This window comes from Amphiura filiformis, chromosome 20 (assembly GCF_039555335.1).
Source record: "Amphiura filiformis chromosome 20, Afil_fr2py, whole genome shotgun sequence".
NCBI lineage: Eukaryota > Metazoa > Echinodermata > Ophiuroidea > Amphilepidida > Amphiuridae > Amphiura > Amphiura filiformis.
In genome coordinates, this window is record NC_092647.1 from 20,158,990 (window position 1) to 20,183,131 (window position 24,142).

The window sequence follows — 24,142 nt, forward strand, 5'->3', positions numbered from 1 at the left end:
TTGTTTTTATGACACATTTTATAGCGATACCCAATTTTAATGCTTGTCCAAGAGACATATAAAATTTGAATGTCAGCCCACCCTGTGTAAGGTAGATTTGGAACAACTGCCATTTTCTTAACCTCATTGGCATTGAAATAAAACGGAGCACCCAAAGTGTTATTGCCCTTGGTCTTGATTAAGGAAAAGAAACATTATTTGTTGTTAATTTCATTTTCCCTTTTTTCAAAGATGTTTGTTCTCTATCAAAACCATATTAATTTGTAGGCGGGTTTTTCAAATGTCGAAATTAAATGCGGAGTGATTTACAAAATATCCAGTAAGTTGGACATATTGGGATTTAAAAAAACTGGAGTTAGAGTCGAGTGAGGTATGAAGGACCTAAAGAAACGTTGGAAAGTTTGTTTGAACAGAAAAATAAAAAATAATGCAACAATCAACCCTATTTAAGTTAAAGTGAGTGTCAGAGCTGGTGCTTTTAGCGTGCATTGTGTGCCCCCATTCAAAATACATGGTACCTCGTGGACAAATGATGAAATCGGGTATCGCAGCAAAAGGACTCATAAAAATTTAACGGTAGAAGCCTGTCACTTCATTTTTTTCACAGAAGGTGACTATTAAGTGTGGCATTTGTAGAAACTTTCAATAATGGGAAAGTTCAACTTGGTTCTTACATAAATATCGATTCTTTGCTCTATTGCACTTTTTTGACTCACCCTGTAATTTAGCGCTATAGGACCTACTTTCTAAATGTATAGCTATAGCCGTGCTATATAAATATTATAAGGTACCGGTATGTACTATTATGTAGGCCTATTGGGGTGGGGTGGGTACTCAACACATTTGGACCATGACTTACAATGCAAGGCTCATTGTTGCCATAAATGATTTTTCCTTTAGGTCATTATAATAGGTTGTTATAAACTTCCATGTTTAACCTTGTATTGTTTTGGCTGCTTCATTATGACTTTCGGTGGCCAGCAATCACAAACAAAAGGCACTATACCCAGTCACCTTCATGACAATTGAAACACTCGGTAATTTCTTTGCTATATTGAAGTTCTGGCAACACTGTATCCAGGCCGGGCACCCAGAGATATCGATCCATAATGCTAGTATTTCACGCGTGGATTTGAAAATTTTTCAGCTGGTAGTCAAAAATTATGGAATCAAAACGGAAATTCTGACAAAACTATGATATATCGCTCACGGTGATGTGCGTTAGAAAGTTGGGAAAAATCCTTCTTTAGCGAACTATATTACTTTGAAAAGCTAAAAGGTTGATCCAAAAAAGGCTCGCGGGCAGAGTTGAAGCCTATCAAAATCGAAAATCTTACACTAAATGACTGAATTTCACGACTAAGTTTAACACTAAGATTTGAAAAAAATACAGTATCAAGCATTACAGTTTTTCCTGACATTTACTGAAAAAATGAAAATTATTGCTTTTCATTTGGCCGAGAAAAAAATTTTTACACTGAAAATGTGTAACTCAAAATTGTGTTCATTTGAATACCAAATTCGATCGTTTGTATTGCCTTATTAAATGACTGAGTGAGCCTTGCAGAACAATAACAATCGGTTGTCCAGCGTCCTAACTGCACAGCACCGTGTTCCTGCCTGTACTGTGTGTTTTTCCCGACAAATGTAAATGATATCCGTATTATTTTGGCAAAACTTCACGCAACACTGATTTTAATCCTTATTTCAATAATAATGGATGACGATTGACGTAATTGCCGTTATTGGATAAAGTTGTCAGGCAAGTAACTATGATCACTTGCTGTCTCCTGTTGCAATATCCCGGCTCTATATATTACGTCTTAATACTGTAATAACGTCAATAGGAGAATACATAAAACAAAACAGTCATATGTTCAACGCTGTTGGCACCATCATCGGCGAAATTCCTTGCGATTAAAACGGTGAAATAGAGTATCTACCTTATTATTATTATTATTATTATTTATTATTATTATTTATTATTATTTTTATTATTATTATTATTAATGTAATTATTATTATTATTATTATTATTATTATTATTATTATTCTTATTATTATTATTATTATTATTATTATTATTATTATTATTATTATTATGATTATTATTATTATTATTATTATTAATACACTACCTCAATTCGTCGTTGAAGCTACCACTTTTTTTAAAAACAGCTACTTCGACAGCGCAAAACTCGAAGCTAGGTATTAAAACAGGGAAATATGTACATTGAATTATTTTTGAACCTAGCAAAATACATCATTGAATTAACTCAGCAAAATATATGTCAAACCGAGATATACAGCAACATAATTATTTATTAACTACAGGCAAATAATTAATCAAAGTAGAGGCAAATGACTGATTTAAAAATAACACATATTTATCGCTTTGCTTTCCATGAATTAATTTTCTTATTTGAAGGAAAACAATACCTTTATCAATTAATAATTTGACTAATAATCAGCCATAAATATGCAAAATTATCGCTTTCCATTAATTATTTCTATTAATTAAAGAAGAATACATTAACTACTGAACGTTCATAAAAACATAGACTGTTACAAATAATCAGTCATTAATCAAAATTTGCACATTTTGTGATAACCATGAGGAAGCTTAGTTGTTGCAGGGCTATACCGACTTCGCGGTTTGAACTTCAAATTACAATTTCTCAACAAACCTATAACCAATTTGCATGATTATTTTTGTACCAAATTCCTTCTTTTCCAAAGACCTTGATTATTGTCAGGGTTGCAAGAGTCCGTGAGTTGGTTTATATATTGAACATCGTTTTATTTGTTTCTTTATTGCAGTAGAATGAAATACAGTCATGGATAAAAGTTTGGAATATTGTTTAAATTGGGGCAAATTATTTGGAAGCGGCCGTCCTAACCAAATCGATCAGTCGAGAGGTCGGAGCGGGTAGTAAATTTTCGCGGTCAATGAAACGGATAGATTAATTGAGTAATCGTCAACACACTCGTCAACACACAGTGCTCCAGGCGCACTGGGGTTCAGGTAGTATTGACGATATTACTCATGTAGTGGTGCACAGTGTCGACACCCAGTGTTATAAATATAAACTTAATACTCCGTTGGTGAGCGACGGGCGATTGGTATTTCACCGAACGCAAGAAAAGGAGGCCTATCTGATTGGCTAGAAATCGATCGCTTGATCGCTCAGTGGTGTAGTACAAAATCAAAATGGAGACATATATTCAATTCGATTGAAATCGAGATTCTATTATTGACGCAGATAAAGAAAGTCGATAATGAACATTGTATTATAGATACAGCACCTGGATCTTACACGGGTTCCTTTATATAATTAATTTCTCAAACAGTTGAATATATCACAATTTTGACTTTTGATTTCAAAATCTTTACTTATAAAATGCAGTAAAATATGTCCACAGCAAACAGCAAGGCCCTATAATTAGTGTATTGCTTTTCGAGTTAGTGTATTTGAAACAAAACCTGCGTTTTACCTGACAACAAATCGGATTTTCTATAATGGCAACACCATATGTGGTACTGATCATGCGCAAATCGTAGAATAGAAACTCTACGGCAGGCTCTGTGGTATCTCATATCATGTAAATGGTCGCTCGGCCTATCTCGAACAAAATCGCAATGCGTAGCTTTTGAAAAACGAGAGGATATGAAAAGGAAGGTGATTTTAACAGCTCTGAGAATGACCTCCATATCCATGCTGGGGGCTTTGGAAGTCCTGGAATGGGACCCAACGTTTAAAAGAGGAACAGAAGTAAGGGCGTTTTGAAACTTGCTGTTTTTTTTCCGCTTTCCAGTTGCACTATTTTTTGCTATATGAAAATTCTCAATTCTCAATCTGTGTTCATCAAACTAATCCGTCATTGTACCCATTTCAACCATAGAGACCATTCCGTTGTTCTCTATGCCCACTTTTACAGCAGATTCTGTCCCCTTTGGATCCATCCGTTTAGCATATCGGTTGATTACTTGAAGAACCCTGTAAAAATAATAATAGCAAAATGTTATTTCAATACTCAATGCAGATGCCTTTCTTACCAGGATGGAAATTTCAAGAGGGAATAAATTATATTTGCACAGAAATCGTAATCCAAATTATAAATAATATATTCATTGTTGTGTGTGTTTTTTTTGTTGTTGTTTATTTTGCTTTTTTGGTTTTTGAACAAAGTAAATGGAGACTATAATCAGTCAGTCCCACAGTATTTATTAATACGTATAAATCAATAGACATTTTGGAAACGGCTGAACACAGAAAATATAATTAGGCAGGGCAATAAAAGAACAGACAACAGATGGACTACAGCAATTACTGTATGGAAACCTATGGTGGGCAACAGGAACCGGGGAAGACGCAAGAGATGGGGAGACGAGATAGACCATTATGGAAACCTATGGTGGGCAACAGGAACCGGGGAAGACGCAAGAGATGGAGAGACGAGATAGACCATTATGGAAACCTATGGTGGGCAACAGGAACCGGACAAGACGCAAGAGATGGAGAGACGAGATAGACCATTATGGAAACCTATGGTGGGCAACAGGAACCGGGGAAGACGCAAGAGATGGAGAGACGAGATAGAACATTATGGAAACCTATGGTGGGCAACAGGAACCGGGGAAGACGCAAGAGATGGAGAGACGAGATAGACCATTATGGAAACCTATGGTGGGCAACAGGAACCGGGGAAGACGCAAGAGATGGAGAGACGAGATAGACCATTATGGAAACCTATGGTGGGCAACAGGAACCAGGGAAGACGCAAGAGATGGAGAGACGAGATAGACCATTATGGAAACCTATGGTGGGCAACAGGAACCGGGGAAGACGCAAGAGATGGAGAGACGAGATAGCCCATTACTGTGGAACAGTATATTGATTCAGCAAGGCTAGAGACAGAGCTACCTGGCGGAGACATGCTGAGGCTTTCGTCCAGCAGTGGACCGACAATGGCTGATGATGATAATGATGATCTTTCTCAAGTAGCTTGTTTATGACTACGGTTTGATATTGTGATGTGGTCGGTTATGGCTGATTTGGCTTGTTCGAAAGTTGGCAGTTTTCTATTTTTTCTGATTTGCGACTTGTTCGGGGTTTTTTCGATGCTCTTTTAGCCTTGATCCAAATGGTCGTTCTGTCTCGCCAATGTAAGACTTATCACACCCGTTGAATTCGAGCTCGTATACCACACCATTAGTCATTTGTCTTTAGGGTGCACTAACAGTCTTCTTAGCGGCTTCATGGCGACGGATATGTTGTGATTGCGAAATATTCTCTGAATCTTCTCTGACATAATGAACTACCACCACGCCACGCCCTTTGTTTCTGCACCCTGTGTGGTGGGTGTTCTTCCACACTCCTTTGGTCTTTTCCATTTCAGCTTTACTTCCCACTTCCACCTGTTGTATTTGCCTTATTAAACGTCCACTTCGGATAAACACAGCTGGTAAATGCCTTTTTTATTCTACTTTCTTCCCCCCTTTGTCTTTGTCTTCTGCCACGATGGAATCAATTCTGTTAAGCAGAGTTTTTACAACACCGATGTTTTGATGTAGAGGGTGCTGTGTGTGGTTTTTTTTGTAGACCAGCAGTTTTGCTTTGCCATGCCATCATCATTCCTCACAACCAGGGTGTCCAAGAAGGGGATCTTGCCGCCGTGCCCTTCCTCGTAGGTGAACTCTATGTTTCATGTGGTATCTCCCGTTGTTCTGGTATCCAGTGGTCTTTCTGAATGAAGAAGCCATCAGAAAAGATGGCAAAATTATTAAAAGTCTTACTAAATTGGTTATACTTACGTGGTGAGTATTAATGGTATAAAACCCAATGTTCCCAACATTATGAAAACGAAGTTTGGTTGAGTTTGCACCGTTTTCCTATAAACTAAATTGAGAAGTACAGGCGATATGAGACCTCCTAGATTCTGTATACTTGCTTCAAACGCAAAAACCACACCTAAAAAGCAAATAAATAAATAAATAAATAAATAAATAAATAAATAAATAAATAAATAAATAAATAAATAAATAAATAAATAAATAAATAAATAAATAAATAAATAAATAAATAAATAAATAAATAAATAAATGAAGTTAGAGAAGAAAAGGAGAGAAGATGAACAAAAAGTCACTTGGCACCCCGGGATTAGAACCATAGACCTCTCGCATGCCAAGCACACGATCACCGACCGGTACCCACGCGGGTTACGCTGCCCCGGGCAGAGATTCCGTGAGCATATAGACGAATCCAACGAGCTAAATAATGGTCAGGATTTGGTCGGACATCTTTGGGTAGCCGCTAGCACCAACCTGGTGTTTTGAGCGTCCAATTGTGCAAATAAAAGCCGCCTAACACCTAGAGAAGATGCAAGGACGAGGAGGGTTAATAGAATAATATATATAATAGAGATAATTCCGCAGGTAATCCCACTGCATCTATTCATACATAGTCCTTTTGTTCGCAAGTACATCAATGCATAGATACCGCGTGTAGTTAATCCGATTATCAGTGGACTTCGGGTACTATATATAAATGCGCACGTGACATCTACAAGTCGCCATACCGTGTTCAACGATGCAAGGTACCCGGATGTGCACAAATTCCACAGGCGAAAATGACAGGTTACAAGGAAAATTGGCTTTGCAAAATAGTGCATGGCATTGATTGCAAAGGGCAAAATAATTTGACCTGAAACATAAACTCTTTATTTGGATTTTCCATTACGGAAAAAAAAAAATATGACGGAAAAGCTACATATAGCTGATTTAAAAAGTTATATTTCATTATTTCCGTGCTAAATGGGCGTGGCAATTGGCCATATTGATGACGAAATGTGATTCTTACTGGCATTAAGGTCAGAACTGGGTAGCTGCCGATGATGTTATTTGATAATGTTTGCACGTAGGGAACTTAGGGGCTGTCATTTTCTTCGGAAGGAAGGGGTCATGGATTTATTTATTTGGGAGTCAAGATAAGTATCCCCCCGTAGTGCCGCCAATGAACATAACTCTGACCCTGATTTAACTCTAATTATAACGTAAATTGAGGAAACTATAACTTTAGCCCTTTTCGGCATAATGACCCTCTCAAACTAATAGGCTAGATGTCCCCGCCCGACCTCCTCAACTCTAACTTACTCATTCGCTCGCAAATGGACAAAAAAACAAATTCAAAATGTGTTTTTAAGCACCTTTTTGTGTCCCCCATGCTAAATCGGTAATCTGTACACCCTTTGTCACCCTTTGACGTACAATTTAGAGTATAAACACGTAGATGACTGTACATAATCTAATCATCCCGGCTGGAAGATGTTGAGGAAGACTCGTATACTATACATCATGCTCATACGTTATATGACAATTTGACGTACAATCACGTATGTGATGCATGGTTTGAGGTTTATTCAGCTACTAAGTTAGATCCGTCATACACATTATTGTCATGGTATTATATTGTAATTGTATACGTCAATTTTGTTCAGTTTGATTCAACCGGCTTATAAAGTTTTACTTTACACGGAAGGGGAAAGTTAGCAAAAAAAACAATTAATTTATGAGTGTAAAAGGGGGGAGGGGTGGTTTTGGGGGAAGGGGGGGACAAATAATATTTATAAAATTACAAGTAAGGCGAGAAAGAGAGAAACCCTGTTCTACGGGCGAACGGACCTTTCAAGTAGGGTCGGTCGGTCGGTTGGTATTTAAAAAAAAAATTTAAATAACCCAAAAAATCACAAAAATCTGTAAATAAATTTCAATTTGAGAAAATACAAAAAAAAATTGTCCTGAAATTTCCGAAATTTGGGGTCGGCATTCATTTGTACAGGAAAAATTTGTTTCCCAATTTGTTCAAAATAGAACAGGGTTTTCGTTTTTCGTCGCATAAATAAATAAATAAATAAATAAATAAATAAATAAATAAATAAATAAATAAATAAATAAATAAATAAATAAATAAATAAATAAAAATAAATAAACATTAGTTATGTTTGTGCATGGGGGGTGCTGTGCAATAATCATGATCCTTTGATATCCAGGATTTATCCTGGCAAATTTATAGCATCGAACCTCCAGCCAATGTTCCTTGCCAGTACTAGCCACGAAACAAGGTCACAACTGTAGCCACTCCTTCAATGATCGCCATTTCAGTGATTGACAGTGATGTAATGCAAATATGGCGCTGGCCATCTGGTCACGTGCGCATTTATAAAAGCGCATTTATATACACAACCGAAGTCTACTGATTATTATGTATTAAGGTGTAAAACGGGTGATGGAATGCACAGGGGGATGACACTCTATTCACGTGGTTTCTTTTCCAACGCTAAAAGATTACGAATTTTGGTGGTTTGTAAATGAAAAGTGTCCGCACTATCGATTGATTACGTAACTGTTATGAATAATTTATTAATTTTTCAATGCAATCGCCTCGACCCATTAATACATATTATCTGTATTTATCAAAGTACTTGGAATAGCAATCTGGTGAGTTCACTGAACTACGCCCAAATACTGATGGAGTTTTAATGGCGCTAATCCTCTCCATACACAGATGAACAAATACAATAGGAGAAGGTCAACACATATGACCTCCTATATGACATGTTATATGAGATGTACAACAACCTGAATATCATAAAGATCAGTGTTCGTTTGTGCATATGAACTGCATATTTACAATACTAAATATTACTCGTTATATATTATGTCAAATATTGGTATTATGACAACACGGTATATACATTGTATATAAAACGACTAATAGATCCTACTATCATGGCGTCAGGTCATTGGTTCATCATATCCCGTATGTTTCTTAAAATTCATTCATATTTGAGACAAATTTCTGTGCCCATTTTATAGGCGTACAGGTGGATCCGTTNTTTTTTGTCATTTTCATTTCTTTTTGATGAAAGAATTAAGGTTTTCCACTGCACGGAGGCCACTATGTGATACTAATTTAATGCTATTTGTAAATGAATGCGGATTCCCGGTTGTTGTTTTTCCACAGTGTGACAACTGTCCACCCATCCAGACAACATCATCACATAATAAAACGTCTGTATTTTTACGATGAGTAAATATTAAACTGAACTTTGCCTTGGAACATTGTGTAAGACGGTGTAAGATATTGTGGGCGCCCTCAACATTATTATCCTCTTTGTATCCGTAAATGGCATGGCATAGACTGTGTGAATTCTATGAAGACTAGGGGCCTACTTATACATGGGGTCATATCCATGGACACAAGTAACGATAATTGACAACACGATACGCGACTGTATTTAGGGAGGCTAACCACTAATAATTAATAATGCCGGGTAGGGCCTACTCCTGGGCGACTCGTGTGGGCAAGGACGCTTAGGACGGTGACCAAATGAGTCTCAAATTTCACCGGGAGGGGCACTCAAGTATGATAATGTAGGCCTATACGCATGTGTGGCCAACTTTCAGTTAAACACCCCCCTAAAACGAGTTTTACCCTACCAGCAAATTTAGGATCAATAGGCCTAAGCTAACTTAATACACTAAAGGAAGTTTTGGATGAGAAAACGGACATTTTGATGAGAAACGGCCAAAATGGTGAGAATTTAAATTTTCTCATTCTTTTGGATGAGAAACTTCCTGGTGTGTGTGTCAATCATTATTGTCTTATTAAAATCCGGGACTTTGGTTGACCTGTGCTAGACTCCAGCACATGTTAATGACGCAAAGACAGTTGTGGTAACACCATGGTCGCAGACCTGCAAAAAAGCTCAAAAACAGATAGTAATGAAACCAGTTTTTATTTTCCTTGCTCTAGCGAGTTCACAGAGAAGGTGTTTCTAGTACAATGCAGCGTCGGACTCTAGCTGAGAGCGTAGCCTGAGTCCAAACGGACTCCAAGAAGGGCTCTCCATACACAAATGAACAAACACAAAGGAAAGTAGTCTCCTCCGTGACCAGCTTGATTTCGATGGAGCGAAACCAAATTGGCTGCAGAGGAGACGGGTAATTTTGCCAAGAAACTTCCTGGTGTGTGTGTCAATCATTATTGTCTTATTAAAATCCGGGACTTTGGTTGACCTGTGCTAGACTCCAGCACATGTTAATGACGCAAAGACAGTTGTGGTAACACCATGGTCGCAGACCTGCAAAAAAAGCTCAAAACAGATAGTAATGAAACCAGTTTTTATTTTCCTTGCTCTAGCGAGTTCACAGAGAAGGTGTTTCTAGTACAATGCAGCGTCGGACTCTAGCTGAGAGCGTAGCCTGAGTCCAAACGGACTCCAAGAAGGGCTCTCCATACACAAATGAACAAACACAAAGGAAAGTAGTCTCCTCCGTGACCAGCTTGATTTCGATGGAGCGAAACCAAATTGGCTGCAGAGGAGACGGGTAATTTTGCCATGCAAATGAGGTGAGTGCCCTCTCAAGAATAACTACTCTCTGGAATGCAGTTTAAAATTTCCGCCAAGGCCGAATCATTTCACATTTTGAGTGCATTGTAGCCGACGGCTACCCAGATAAAGGCTGCTAGTCAGGTGTAGGAATGCGTGAATTTAGATTCGTCTATATCACTTGGGGTTATTGCGTCATCGCATGGTTTTCATGCAATCGTGGTATTTTGTGGTAGTTAGGGTTAATGCACATGCATCCGCGGAAGAGTATGGTAATTTGTTTTGATAAGAAAATGAAACACCGTTATCGTAATCAACATTAACCATGTTAACACTCCTTATAAATCTTACCATGTTCGTCATCTGAGACTATCTTGGCCAGCATGGCGGGAATCAGAGGCTGACTGATGTTACGAAAAACGCCCACAAATCCAGCTAAATATTATAGATAAAGAAAATTGATGTAAAATTGCAAATAATTCGGATCTAACGAAACTGGTCTGATTCTGCTGGGTCAAATTTCCGAGCCTGCGAAAATGACACTCATGCAGCACATTCGGATTCCGAGTCAAGCTTGCACCTGAAGCTCCTTTTATATACCCGAGGCCCACATTTGAGGCCAAATTTAACACAATTTCGCAAATTTTGTTCACAATTTTAAAACAATTTTGAAATTTGGGCGGCTCCATTTTTGTTCTCGAAATGACCCATGTTTATACCAGAATTGACCGAAAACGGGCCATTATTACACGAGTAATAATTAAGGCATGGTCATTTGTACTGTACGGAAATTGGGTCGAAACGCCCATGATTGATTTACTTATTGACGTTAGTTATCAAATATCATGAATATATTCTTATAAAAACCATAATACATGATGCAGTCATGTCTACAGTAGAATTCATCTCGACCTTTGCAGGACTTAAACCCCATTAAAAGCTATTAAACCAAGATAACACTCATTGAAACAGCTCAACTGATTAAATCGGATCTTCTCTGGTTGTGCACAAGTGTCTGTTTTACATGTGCGATATCGCAATAAAGTTGGTATTATATATTTTTGGTGTTATCTGTCGTTTACATATCCTTCCTAAAACACAAAAGTGCGACCCTCTCCAAACACCTAAATTAGCTAAAAATTTAGGACATGTTACAAAACTATATTTTCTAGAATTTCATAGAATAATTTAAATGTAGCTTGTACCGTTTTTTTGTGGCATCCTTCAGAACGGAGCGGTCCGTTACCAATATAGCTCAATATTTTCGGTCAAATCTCCATTCAATTAACACGGGGACCCAGCAAACACAAAACGTTTTCGACATCATTCGCAAAAGGTTAGAAAAGGTTGTCAGAAAACGTTGAAATGTCGGGTTATATAAAGGGTACATTAATGGTATAAAACGTTTTCATAACATTAAATAACATTTGTTGGTAATTTACTGCACAGCAAACAAAAATGTTTTACGGAAAACATTTAAATGTCGGGTTATATAAAGGGTATAAAAACGTTTTAATAACATTCCAAAAACATTTTTGAAAACTTGGTACAAATCATTCTAAACAGAATGTTATTTTGGGGTTGAAAAATATTTTGCAAAAAATGTTTGCCCAAAATATTTACAATAACGTTTTTAAAATGTTTTCTCGACCTTTATATAACCCGACATTTAAATGTTATTAAAACGTTTTGTAAAAACATTTTAAGAACATTTCTGTGTTTGCTGGGTGCAAATATTTTAACATAATGTTATTTAAGTGTTGACAAAATATTTGGCCAAAAATGTTTGCAAAAATAGTTTACAATGACATTTCGAAAACATTTTAAAAACATTGTTGTAGCGTGTTTTCATACAATACGATTTCATGACCTTTATATAACCCGACATTTTAATGTTATTAAAACGTTTTTACCTAAACCAAAACCCAAAAACCTTATATAAAACGTTTTAAAAACGTTTTTGTGTTTGCTGGGGAGTTGGCTAGCTATGAGCTAGCTATGCTTTGCCCTCACTCATATTTTACAAAAGTGCGACCATTTCTGAACATCTAACCTAGCTGTAATTTTAGGTCATGTTAGAGAAATATATTTGCTAGAAGTTTGGAGAATAAATTAAATATTGGCTGGTTATTTTTCACACAGTGATGTTAACTAGGCAAGTGTCCATTCTTCCAACATACATCATTTGTAGAGGTCACGCGTCAATGGTGAGAGCACTGTGTATTGTGTATAGGAAAACGGACAGTAACTGCAGTATGAACTGCCTTAAAATGTATAACAATAGAGATAATGCTAATCAGTGGCGGGTACAGGGGACGGAAAATACTCAACGACGGAAACTTTTACAATATAATCACAAAGTTGAACAAAATAGACAATTTTGCTGCACAGTAGTCTCCTGTTGTTCCGCCTTTGCATTCAAAAGTAAAGACCACCCGCTATGTAGAAGGTCACTTCGAGACTTACTGCCTACAAGCTGTTATGGCAGCGCGGAGGTGGTCACGTGCGTATTTATAAACAGAGCAACAAAATGAGTCAAATGGAACTTTATTTTCTTCTCTACACTCATTTTGTTCATTGCTCTTTTCCCTTTTTACTCAACATTGAGTAGTTTTTTTATATAGATTATACGATCTAGATGAAAAAGCTTACCAATGTACAATCCGATTGTTGATTTGGCAAAGGCATGCAAATACCCATATAGAATATTAAACACCATACTGCTCTGGAGATTCCAGAGGTCGGGAAGACACAGAGATAGACCTTTGGAAACCACTCCCATAACTGAAATATGTTGAAGAGCACAAATAATTATGTTTAGTGATGATTATATTCTTTTCATTTTTAGCTTTTATACGGACGTCCGTACAAAAGGACAGTATTACATTCCAATAATTTGATCATCATCATCATCATCATCATCATCATCATCACCATCATCATCATCATCATCATCATCATCATCATCGTAACCATCATCATCATCATCACCATCATCATCATCATCATCATCTTTTTCTTCATCATCATCATCATCATCATCATCATCCTTTTCTCTTTAACTTAGTCTCTTCATTACATCCTCTTCTTTATATTCGTCCCATCATCTTCTTTGTCATCATCTTCTTTATCCTTTGTCATCATCATCTTCTTTATCACCATCTTTTTTATCCACTTAAGCATCATCTTCCTTTTTCCTCTTTAGCATCATCTTCTTTATCCTCTTTTAGCATCATCTTCTTTATCCTCTTTTAGCATCATCTTCTTTATCCTCTTTATATCCTCTTCTTTATCCTCTTTTATATCATCTTCTTTATCCTCTTTTATATCATCTTCTTTATCCTTTTTTATATCATCTTCTTTATCCTCTTTTATATTACCTTCTTTATCCTCTTTTATATCATCTTCTTTATCCTTTTTTATATCATCTTCTTTATCCTCTTTTATATCATCTTCTTTATCCTCTTTTATATCACCTTCTTTATCCTTTTTTATATCATCTTCTTTATCCTCTTTTATATCATCTTCTTTATCCTCTTTTATATCATCTTCTTTATCCTTTTTTATATCATCTTCTTTATCCTCTTTTATATCATCTTCTTTATCCTCTTTTATATCACCTTCTTTATCCTGTTTTATATCACTTTCTTTATCCTCTTTTATATCACCTTCTTTATCCTCGTTTATATTACCTTCTTTATCCTCTTTTATATCACCTTCTTTATCCTCTTTTATATCACCTTCTTTATCCTCCTTTATATCATCTTCTTTATCCTCTTTTATATCACCTTCTTTATCCTCTTTTATATCACCTTCTTTATCCTCTTTTATATCACCTTCTTTATCCTCTTTTATATCATCTTCTTTATCTTCTTTTATATCACCTTCTTTATCCTCTTTTATATCTTGTACTTTTTTCTGCTAACTCACCAAAAGCACTACCAAAAACAACTATCAACATATAAACGGAAACTAGCACAGATGACCAACAAAATGGTGGTCCTAATGCGTATACGAGGACGAGTAGAACAGATCTTTCCAATATTTCCCTCATAAAATCTATCAGGTAAAGAAGACCCAAGCGCCATCTGCGAAGGCGATCATTGTTTTTGAATAAAAGCTTCAGATCTTCAATACCATCGATGAAACTGGACCACAGTTTGTCATTTCGTATTTCCACGCGTTTACCACTTCTGTCAACGGTTTCGATCAACAACTGTGGGATGACAATGTAAAATAGAGCCATGCAGATCGCAATACATGCCATCCAAAGTGGTGGGCCATATCCATAGTCTCTGATAAGGTATCCAATAGTTATCTGAACTACCCCGATCACTATTGATTGTGATCCTTGAAGAATTGAAATGCGCAGCAATCGGTTTTGACTATTCGTGACGTCTGAGAGGTAAGCAAATGCCTGGGCGTTTAGTAGCCCACTACCACCGGTTAGCCCTATCAAATGTGAATAATATAAAGTTATCATTAAATCAGATGTCAGTAAATTACACACAAATACTATCGCTACACTTATTTATATAGTTCGAGGTTTCGCAGCAGGCTTATAAAGAAATAATGTTGCTCCAAGAGCAATAACAAACAACTAAGCTTAAACTATAAATAAGCCCCCGATAGAGGGCAGGGCCTGAAGAATGAGGGAAATGTAAAGAGTAAACAAAAGTTAAAAGTATGAAATGGGTGACGGGTATAAGTATGGATGACGTACTGACGTTAACAGAATCCCATTTTTGTCATCGACAGCCCGTTGTCACCCAGTAGAGACCTTCTTACTTTCGTGCCCTGCGGGGCTCTTATATTGGGATCCCAATTGGAGTGTTTAGTCATCGTATGGGAGTCACCGGTCTCGGGTCTGCCGGCCCTGCAGTCTTGATGCCTGATATCAACCAAAAACATGCCGCAGGGCCGGCGACTCCCATACGACGACTAAACTACTCCAAGTGGGACCCAAAATTAACCATAATGTTAAAACTTTGAGTATCCTTAATGTAACGACCTTTAAATGTAATATAACTTATAAAAATACTAATTTTTGTATTCTATGGTGTTCAGAATTTAAAATACGGATCACGTATTTTGACAACGGGGTACAACGTGCGCATACGTATGCTGTAATACAGAATATTATGGCATTTACCGCGCCCATACGACCCGTATGGACACAATATGTTACGTGGGGGTGTGTGTGTATTGAGTGGCAATGTTATCGCATGATTAAGGACACTTTCTTTTAGAAAAAAAGATGCATGAAAACATTCAGCGAAAACTAAATATCCCCATTCCGTGCGGAACAAGGGAAGATGATAACAAACAAGAAACAACCGTAGCAAAAGAGAGCTCAATAGATGTCCTACTTTAAATTATAGTACATTCTTATTCAATGGGTGTGGATTTTAATTTTTTTTAAATTTTGGGTGCGCGCCGCCACGCAACGGCGGCACGGTTGTTGATCCTCAATGTTCGCCCGAATACACGTGCGAGAAATAGGAACGCGGTTCGGCAGCTTATACGTGCGTGACTTTTTCGTTCATTTAAAACAACAGGGATGTCCTAACACAAATAACCTTTTTACTCTTGGAAAAAGCAGATTTTCTTACAAGTTGTACTTAAACTGAATAAAAGATCAACTGAATAAAAGATAGGATTTTGTCTTTTGACTATAGTATCATGTCATAATGGATGGCCAATATTTATATTTTTATTGCGCCGGCATCCACTACTCAAAATATTGGATTAATAAACACACAGATTGGAATTGTCCAAGCATATGCCCACTAAGCGTACTCGAATTCAGCTGACGCCGGTACAGTGTTCAGACCTGGCGGCATCGCTTATCATACGCGCGAAGTTTGTACTCTTGCGCTATTTGTGCTATTTTTGAGTTCGCTCACGCAAACCTGACTTAGCGTCGACCCCCAGAGGCAACATGCCTAATTTCCGCGGTATGGGCCAGCCCATCCATTATAACACGATACTGGATAGGCAAAAAGACACAATCCTATCTTTTATTCTCTAAATTACTGCAATATGTATTTACCTGAGAAAGAGTACCCCACAGGGATGACCCATATGTGACCGTCCACGGCGAATGAGCCGTAAATTCCTCCCCCGGTCAATTTTGTTTTATTTCATGTTTAACAAATATACATCATAAGCTTTAAAATGGTATATCATTTGACTTCAAACGATACCCAGAAGCGGGGTTATAGTTTGTTAAAATTTGCTCCTTCAACGACATTGAATACGACATTCGTACACATTTTACGCTGTAACTCAGAATACAATTTAGGGAATTTACGGCTCATTCGTGCTGTACGGTCACATATTGGTAGCATGAGCTGATACGTAAGAAGGAAGCCTGTGACATAGCAAACGAAGCCTAATGTATTCAGCCCTATGACAACTTTGCGGCCTACTACGTCGCTCCAAGCACCCAAAAATGGGGAGACAAAAAGCGCGGGAAGAGATCCAGAAAGAGAAATGATCATCTGCCAATAGGCGACCTCTGCTTGGACGTCCTGAAGACGCACGTAATATGGATTACTTGTATTTCGCGCCACACACGTGCCGTTAATCCCATTGCCGGAATCAGGTAGCGTCACATTTTGTTGTATGGCTACTCTGTAACGTAGATACTGTGGCAACATTAAGCCCATTGCGCTAGTGCCTACCACTATAAGCATAAGTACGGGTTCCACTGTGATGTATCGCGAAGCTGCCCTCTGAAGGTTGATTGGTGCGTCTGGAGGAGCAGGTTGGAGAAATGTCATGTTTTGACGAGATGATTTAGTCTTTATTTCATCATTTGTACTTGCCGCCGCTGCCGCCATGTTTAGTCTAGAAAGGAATTATTAATATTAGGATTCAAAACAAGATGGTTGAAGCAATGAAAGACAGAGATAAAAAGAAGACTAGTTCGCGTCTGAAATTCTGACAACTAGACAGAAAATGCCGTACTGCGCAGCTTGGCAACCAATCATGGCACGTCTTTGCCCTGATGCCAGACGCGAATAGAGGGTATCCGTGTTCTATAAGCTGCATATCCTATCAACGACTGCTATACCTTGTTTAGGACTTTCAAAAGAAGTACCTGCATGTGCAACCATGACTGTTTCAAACTAACCCGCCAAAGTCATGCAGGTAACTCCGAGGTCGTGCATTGAATTAGTTTGAATGAGGAATACTACGGGAACCAGCGCCTTTTGTTAGAAGTCACACATGAGTGAAGTGGATAACCTCTATTAGTCTTTTTTTTTTTTTATCTCTCTCTGTCTTTCATTTTATAATTGACGCAAAATAATCATAATTCGACACAAAATCACAGAAAAAATAGAAAAATACAGCACTATTTTTTTGGAATTAAAAAATATTATCTTGCTGAGCTGCTGTGAGCCATCTCCGTAGCTGAATGTTTCAATGATTACTCAATATGTACAAACAAAAATAAGGCACAGTTTACCAGTCTGCTTCGACTATATTTATAAATACGTATTTATAGATACGCACATGACCTCCGCGCCGCCATAACAGTTTGTAGACGCTAAGTCTCTATAATGATAGACAAAGATAAAAAGACTAGTTTGCGTCTGACGTCATCTGTCAATCAAACTCCGAGCACGGTTTGTTTACAAGTGTCGTGATGATATGAGTTGCTGAACACGGCGGTAAAACCGGGCGCCTTATTGTTAATTTTGCACCTTTTAACATACAAACTATCTCAAAAGTTAGGTCTTAATAGTAGGAAACTTTCATAACCGAAGGCACCATGTCCACAATGCCTAGAAAAGTTGCTTTTTGTCTTGTAAGAGTACGTATTTTTCGCCATTCACTGCTATTCCTTTTCTCCGATCAGCACCAGCCAGATGAATCGACCTTCCTTATACGCGCTATTAGCCAATCAAGGATCGTAGAGAATTTGATTGACAGTGACGTCAGACGCAAACTAGTCTTCTTATCTTTGTCTTTCATTATAAGTGACCTTCTTAACAGCGGGTGGTCTTCCTGTAAAGGCGGTAAACACACGAAACTACTCTGCAGCAAAATTGTCTATTTTATTCAACTTTGTGATTATATTAACGTAAACGTTTCCGTCGATAAATATTTTTCCGTCGGCAAATACTATCAAAATTTTGTTTTTGATAACATATTACCAATTCGTAATCCCCCTTGTGTAATAACTCTGCTATCCCAGGGGTTCGTATAGTGTCTTCATACACAACTTTTAACGCTTTACATAAAACGCGAGGTTTGAACACGGAAATACGAATATCGCCCACGAAAAGACCACTTTAGATCATTATCGGATATAGGCAAAATGGATTGCGTCATTTAAGGTTTGGAAATTGGGAGCCCCAAAATTTGGCACGTGTAAAAACGAAGGCAAATATTTGTTGGCAGGCCAAGAAGGGGGTGGGGAAGCAATTTTTGGCAGGCCGAGGGGGACAAACAACTGTTGGCAAATCTTTTAAAATTTATCCCAGTCCGCTCATAATTACTGCACAGCCCCTTACGGGATGAGGACACAAATTACGGAATCTTATGTTTTATAAAATAGACTGAAGCAATGAGGTGTAATGCAGGTAGGCCCCTATATGGTTCGACGTGTGTGTTTCAGTAGCGTACCGACCGGATCGGGGTTGCATACCGCGGATACCGGAATACCGAAATTGAAGGGCGTCTTCCTCTTGACCCCATTTTGTTTATGCCACAATATTATCCCCCATTTTTTGGCCCATGTTAACATTAAAAGCGGGACAACGGGACGATTTTGACAGTTTCCCCTTCGGAAATTTACCTGTACACCACACACCGACATCGCCTGGCTAATAATTATTTGGTGCAGCAGAGACACTAAAATGAATACACGGGATCGATACACGTGAGTTGCTATGCACAATTTTGATATCAGACGAAAATCTTCGGATACCGGGTTAGAAAATGGTGAATATCTCCCGTAAATGATTTTGTCTCAAGAAACCAGATCTGGTCTCATACACTTGAAAATACGTGTTGAACAGATATGATAGTCGTTAGTTTGCGCTTTGAGAAACGGCCGTGAGTCTTGGACTCAAAATCTGACCAAAATCGCTAATTTTATATTGCGTTGGTCTTGTATGGACTACAGCGCGCAGGCACTACTCCAGTGGAGGCAGTATGACAATTAACCGCAATGTCGTATACAAGCTTACTCACACAGCGAGAAATCAATTACCCCGGCTATTGTCAGTAGCCTTAGTCAGGTCACTTGGCTAATTATATGCGTCTCATAAGGTCGGAATAAAATGACCTTTCGTGGCTGTGGATTCAACCTACCATGGCGATTTCTACCATGGAGATATCGGGGCGATGACACTGTGCACCACTATGGTAAAATATCGAGAAGAATGAGAAAGCCCCGAACGAAGCCCAAATATATTTCTATTCATAAATGGATCATTGCATAGTTATAAATACTTCTGTGTGACGATGTGATTTTATGTTCACACTTAGTAGAACAAATATGACAGGTACGAGCGTAGGCCTATTAAAAGGTATGCTTTATAAGCGGTAAAAGATTATTGCCGAATTATGGTAATCACATATAAAGTTAAGAATACTGACCAATATAATCCTTCAGTGTATTTGTTATGAAGACACAATCGAAATCCGTATCACGGTATCATCAATATCTGCCTTGTATATTTTCTAAATTATAGTTAATTTATGTTGATCATAAGGTCATAGCATGCACAATGGACTTTAGCTTTTCGCTAGTAACCATTTGTTATCAGCATCATACTTTAGGGCATACATCCGTAGCCGTAGCACTAATTTTATTCCAAATTCGTTGCCACGGAAAAACAAAGGACACAAAAAGGACGCAAAAAGGACAGAGACTTAGGGCCAGAAAGTTCGATATCCAAATCAAAAGACGAATCTTGTTCAAGTTGTTTGTTTGTTTGTTTACCCAGGTTGGTCCGTGAGGGACACATGCTAATCCATGGGCGTTCCAAGCTCATACTAAAAAATCACAAGCCTGGATACTCCAGTGTAGGTTAATAAAATGCATGCTGGCCTAGATAGCTTTGATAAACAAAGCAAGAAATGGAATAAAATAGCAAGAAAAGGGAGAGAAGGCCACTCCCAAACACAATTGTACAATTTTACTCTTAGGGACGCACCATTAGATATCAAGGGGGGGGGGGGGTGCTGTGTAGTTGTTGTTTTTTAAATTTGTCGCGCCACCTGAGCAAAAAAAAATTTGCTCCACCTCAGACTAAAAAAAAAATTTGCTCCACCTTGGACCAGAAAAAAAAAAGATTTGATGTCAAGGGTGAAAAAAAATTTGTCACAGTTAATGAAGAAAAATTAAACTCATATAGCTTTTACGTTGCACAATTTTTTGCGCTTCGCGCGAATTTGCTCATTTTTTCATCAAGATTATTTAGTTAGCTTCGAACTGGTACGTATTTTTTGCACATTTGTTTGTAAAAAGTTATTCTGCGAGCCGGATCTGTGAGTGAAAACACTCGATTCACTCTAATTCACTGATTTTCACCAAATTACACCCCAATGTCAATAGAAATCTGTGCCACATGCCGGGTCATATGACTGATTGAGAGCATAGGCGTAGATCCCGGGGGGATGGGGGATAAATCCCCCAATATTAGCTAGGGGGTGATCCATACAATCATCCCCAATGTTGACGCCTGTGCGCTTCAAGCGCATTTATTCCACGTTTGTACTGTATTTCACCAGTTTGGCTGTCAAAATTTTTCGCGCGCTTCACGGGCAATTCTTCCATGAACTTCTTTGGTCACCAAAAGAGGCTGCATTCATTATGCTTCCAAGAAAATTTTTCAACATAAAAATAATGATGTTTTTTGTGGCACTCGAAATTTAGGCGCTACAAAACGTAAAAATGATTAAAAATATGGACAAAATTTTACAACTCGACAAACAAATTGTTGAAAATTATAAAACTTTACGATTGCAAAAAAAATTTAAAAAATGGTCTCTCCAAGGTGTTGAAATTTTTTTTTTGCTTCATCCAGGGGCTAATTTTTTTTTTTTTTTTGCTTCACCGAGGTGCTAAAATATTTTTTTGTCACGACCCCAACTACCCAGCCCCGGCCCAGCCCCCCTTGATATCTAATGGTGCGTACCTTAGCCCTTGATATTAAGGAATAATTGATATTAAGGAAGAGGGTCTTCAATCAGTGTGTGCTACCAACAATGACATAATGGCTGCGAAACGTGGACAAAACTGATAACAGCACAGCATGCAATGGAAAGAAGAATGCTGAATATCACAATACGGGACAAAATCAGGAACTCGCATAAGAAGACGGGTGACCGCTAGTAAGAAATAAAACCAAAGTCAAGAACATTCTGGAGAAAATAAAAGGGGCAAAATGGAGATGCAGGTGGACAAAACCAAGGAGGATAGATAGGAAGCTGCGATAGATAGAAGCTGCGACAGGCTATTCATGAAAGTGGTACCATTGTTTCGAACAAAGGGGTTCCGCCATTAAATTGGTCACTGATCCGGCATCATATTAACGCTCTACACTGCAGGCGAGTATCAATAAGTGACCACAATACAGTCATGTGTAAGGGCAGTCATGTGTAAAGTGGTACCATTGTTTCAATGTATCCCAAATGTGTGCTTGTGTGGGTCTGAAGTCTATAAAGGAGGCTTTAGCTGTCGATGCAATCGTCTTTACCACCCACCTGGCTTTAGGCGCGTAATTTAAATAAATTGAATGCTCTTGCTGATCGATTACACATTAGAATGTATGAAGGCTGCCATTTCCACATATCTATATTACACTATAATGGTAATCGCTATACGTATACATGTAAGTATAAGTATAGGCCTATAAAGGTTGTTTTAAAGAAATTTCCATTTAATTTAAGAAGAAGATTGGCATAGAAATAGTGGCCTACCCAAAGAGGGGAGGGGGTTGGGAAGGGGCAGATTCACCCCTGTGAGAAGTCTTGGAAGGGGAGGATGGAGAAAGAGGGGAGGAGGGGATATGGAGAATGAGAGAGGGCTGGAGGAAGGGAGAAATGGTAAGATAATAAAGACAAGTAGATAAATAGAAATATAAGGAAAATGATGGGAATGAGAGAGGGAGGGTGAGAGGAGACAAGGAGAGCGAGGGAGTGATAAAGTGTAGGCCTAGGAAAGAATAAGTACAGAGAAGGGAAAATAAAGGAACGATGAATACATTTAGTAATAATTATTAGGCCTATATAATAACTAAACACATAACAGCACTGGGCAGCCATTCGATGATGTCAATGCCTTTATTCGTTACGTAATTAAAACGTCCAGTCAGATGTATTTCACACCTGCCAAACACAAGGCACCCAATTTCGAAAACTGGACGTTGAATGTACACTGTCATGAATATTGATTGGCAACATTTTCCAATATGTCAGCGCTCTAATCGGAAACAATAGAAGGCACCCAATTTCGAAAACTGGACGTTGAATGTACACTGTCATGAATATTGATTGGCAACATTTTCCAATATGTCAGCGCTCTAATCGGAAACAATAGAACAATAGACCCTGCAAAACGACTAACAGAGTAGCCCTACTAGTATAGGGTCTTTTGACTGTGGTGATCCAAAACCATGCTATATCATAAAACCTGCTGCTGCCAGTGACTGCTAACTTTCTCAGGGACAGCGGTTAGTGGGTTGTGAGCTGGCACTGGGTTTTTAGCAGTTCTCAGTATATAGCATGGTGTATATAATGTGTAATAAAAAAAGCCCTGTGGTAGGGCTATAACAGAGTGGCAACCGAGAACAGGCAGAAAGAGAAGGGGAAGACAAAAACGCAGATGGCGGGACGACATCACATCTTACATTGGCACAACCTTGGCCCGGAACCTTGGCTAGAATAGCACAATACAGAGAACAATGGAAACGTCATGAGGAGGGCCACAGCCGACATGGGCTGACGTAGCCAGCAAGGCAAGGCAAGGCTCTATCTTAGCCCTTACTTCGTGAGAAAGGAAACTGGAATTCCAATCTCAAGCCCCGATGCAAAGGCTACTTTTTGTCAAGTGCAACTTTTGATAAGATAATATTAAACGGACCTTCTGATTAAACTATAAATCTCTGACTCTGTAGTTTCTTGTTCAATTTTCACAAATGAGGCATCAAATGAAAGAAGATCCGTAACAAGATGCATCATGATATTAAATGTTTTTATTTTATTAAACGACTTACGAAAAATGGCGGCTTAATATAAACCGGAATAGTTACTTTTTGCCAGGTGTATCTATTAGGAACTGGTTAGAAGACGTGGGGTATGCGTATTTAGCCAGAATTGAAGATTCTACAAGTGGGAAATGTACGTACGAACAACGTAGAAAATATATTTTGTTTGTACAAAATCATTATATGATAAAGCAACAGTGAGGTGTGAAATTTTGCCTTCATTCGTATGAGTGGTTATACCATAATGTAGAGATTGTTCAATGAAATACGTGTGAGATCGGTCGTATATGAGTAGAAAAGGAGATTGAGATTTGCATCTTTGATTTGAGTAATGACAGGGTTGACGTTGAAATTGACAGTTTTGTCCAGCGTCACGTGGTTCATGCAACACGTTAAATTTTCCCCATGAAAAAGTATAATTTTGAAAATAAAGTCATGATATATGCATGTAGTGGTAATTTATCTACCGATATATTTGTTTCATATTCGGGAAGCACTGAAATGCAATTAATTTTAAACGG

General features: G+C 38.0%; 1 protein-coding gene across 1 annotated transcript; it reads right to left on the reverse strand.

Moving 5' to 3' along the window:
- Positions 1–2,875: 2,875 nt before the first annotated feature.
- Positions 2,876–10,822, reverse strand: LOC140141910 (lysosomal proton-coupled steroid conjugate and bile acid symporter SLC46A3-like). The gene is made up of 3 exons (XM_072163787.1): positions 10,744–10,822; positions 5,816–5,972; positions 2,876–3,998 (listed from the first exon to the last, which is right to left on the reverse strand). Exons 1-3 carry the CDS (start codon positions 10,775–10,777, stop codon positions 3,872–3,874), a joined length of 318 nt encoding a protein of 105 aa, XP_072019888.1. The 5' UTR covers positions 10,778–10,822; the 3' UTR covers positions 2,876–3,871.
- Positions 10,823–24,142: the final 13,320 nt, after the last annotated feature.

Excerpts from the sequence above, each read along its gene's own strand:
- LOC140141910 (XM_072163787.1), bottom strand. The coding sequence starts at position 10,777 with ATGCTGGCCAAGATAGTCTCAGATGACGAACATG. Across the intron at positions 5,973-10,743 it reads AGTCTCAGATGACGAACATG|GTGTGGTTTTTGCGTTTGAA; the intron begins GTAAGATTTATA and ends TTTGCTTTTTAG. Across the intron at positions 3,999-5,815 it reads ATACCATTAATACTCACCAC|GGTTCTTCAAGTAATCAACC; the intron begins GTAAGTATAACC and ends TTATTTTTACAG.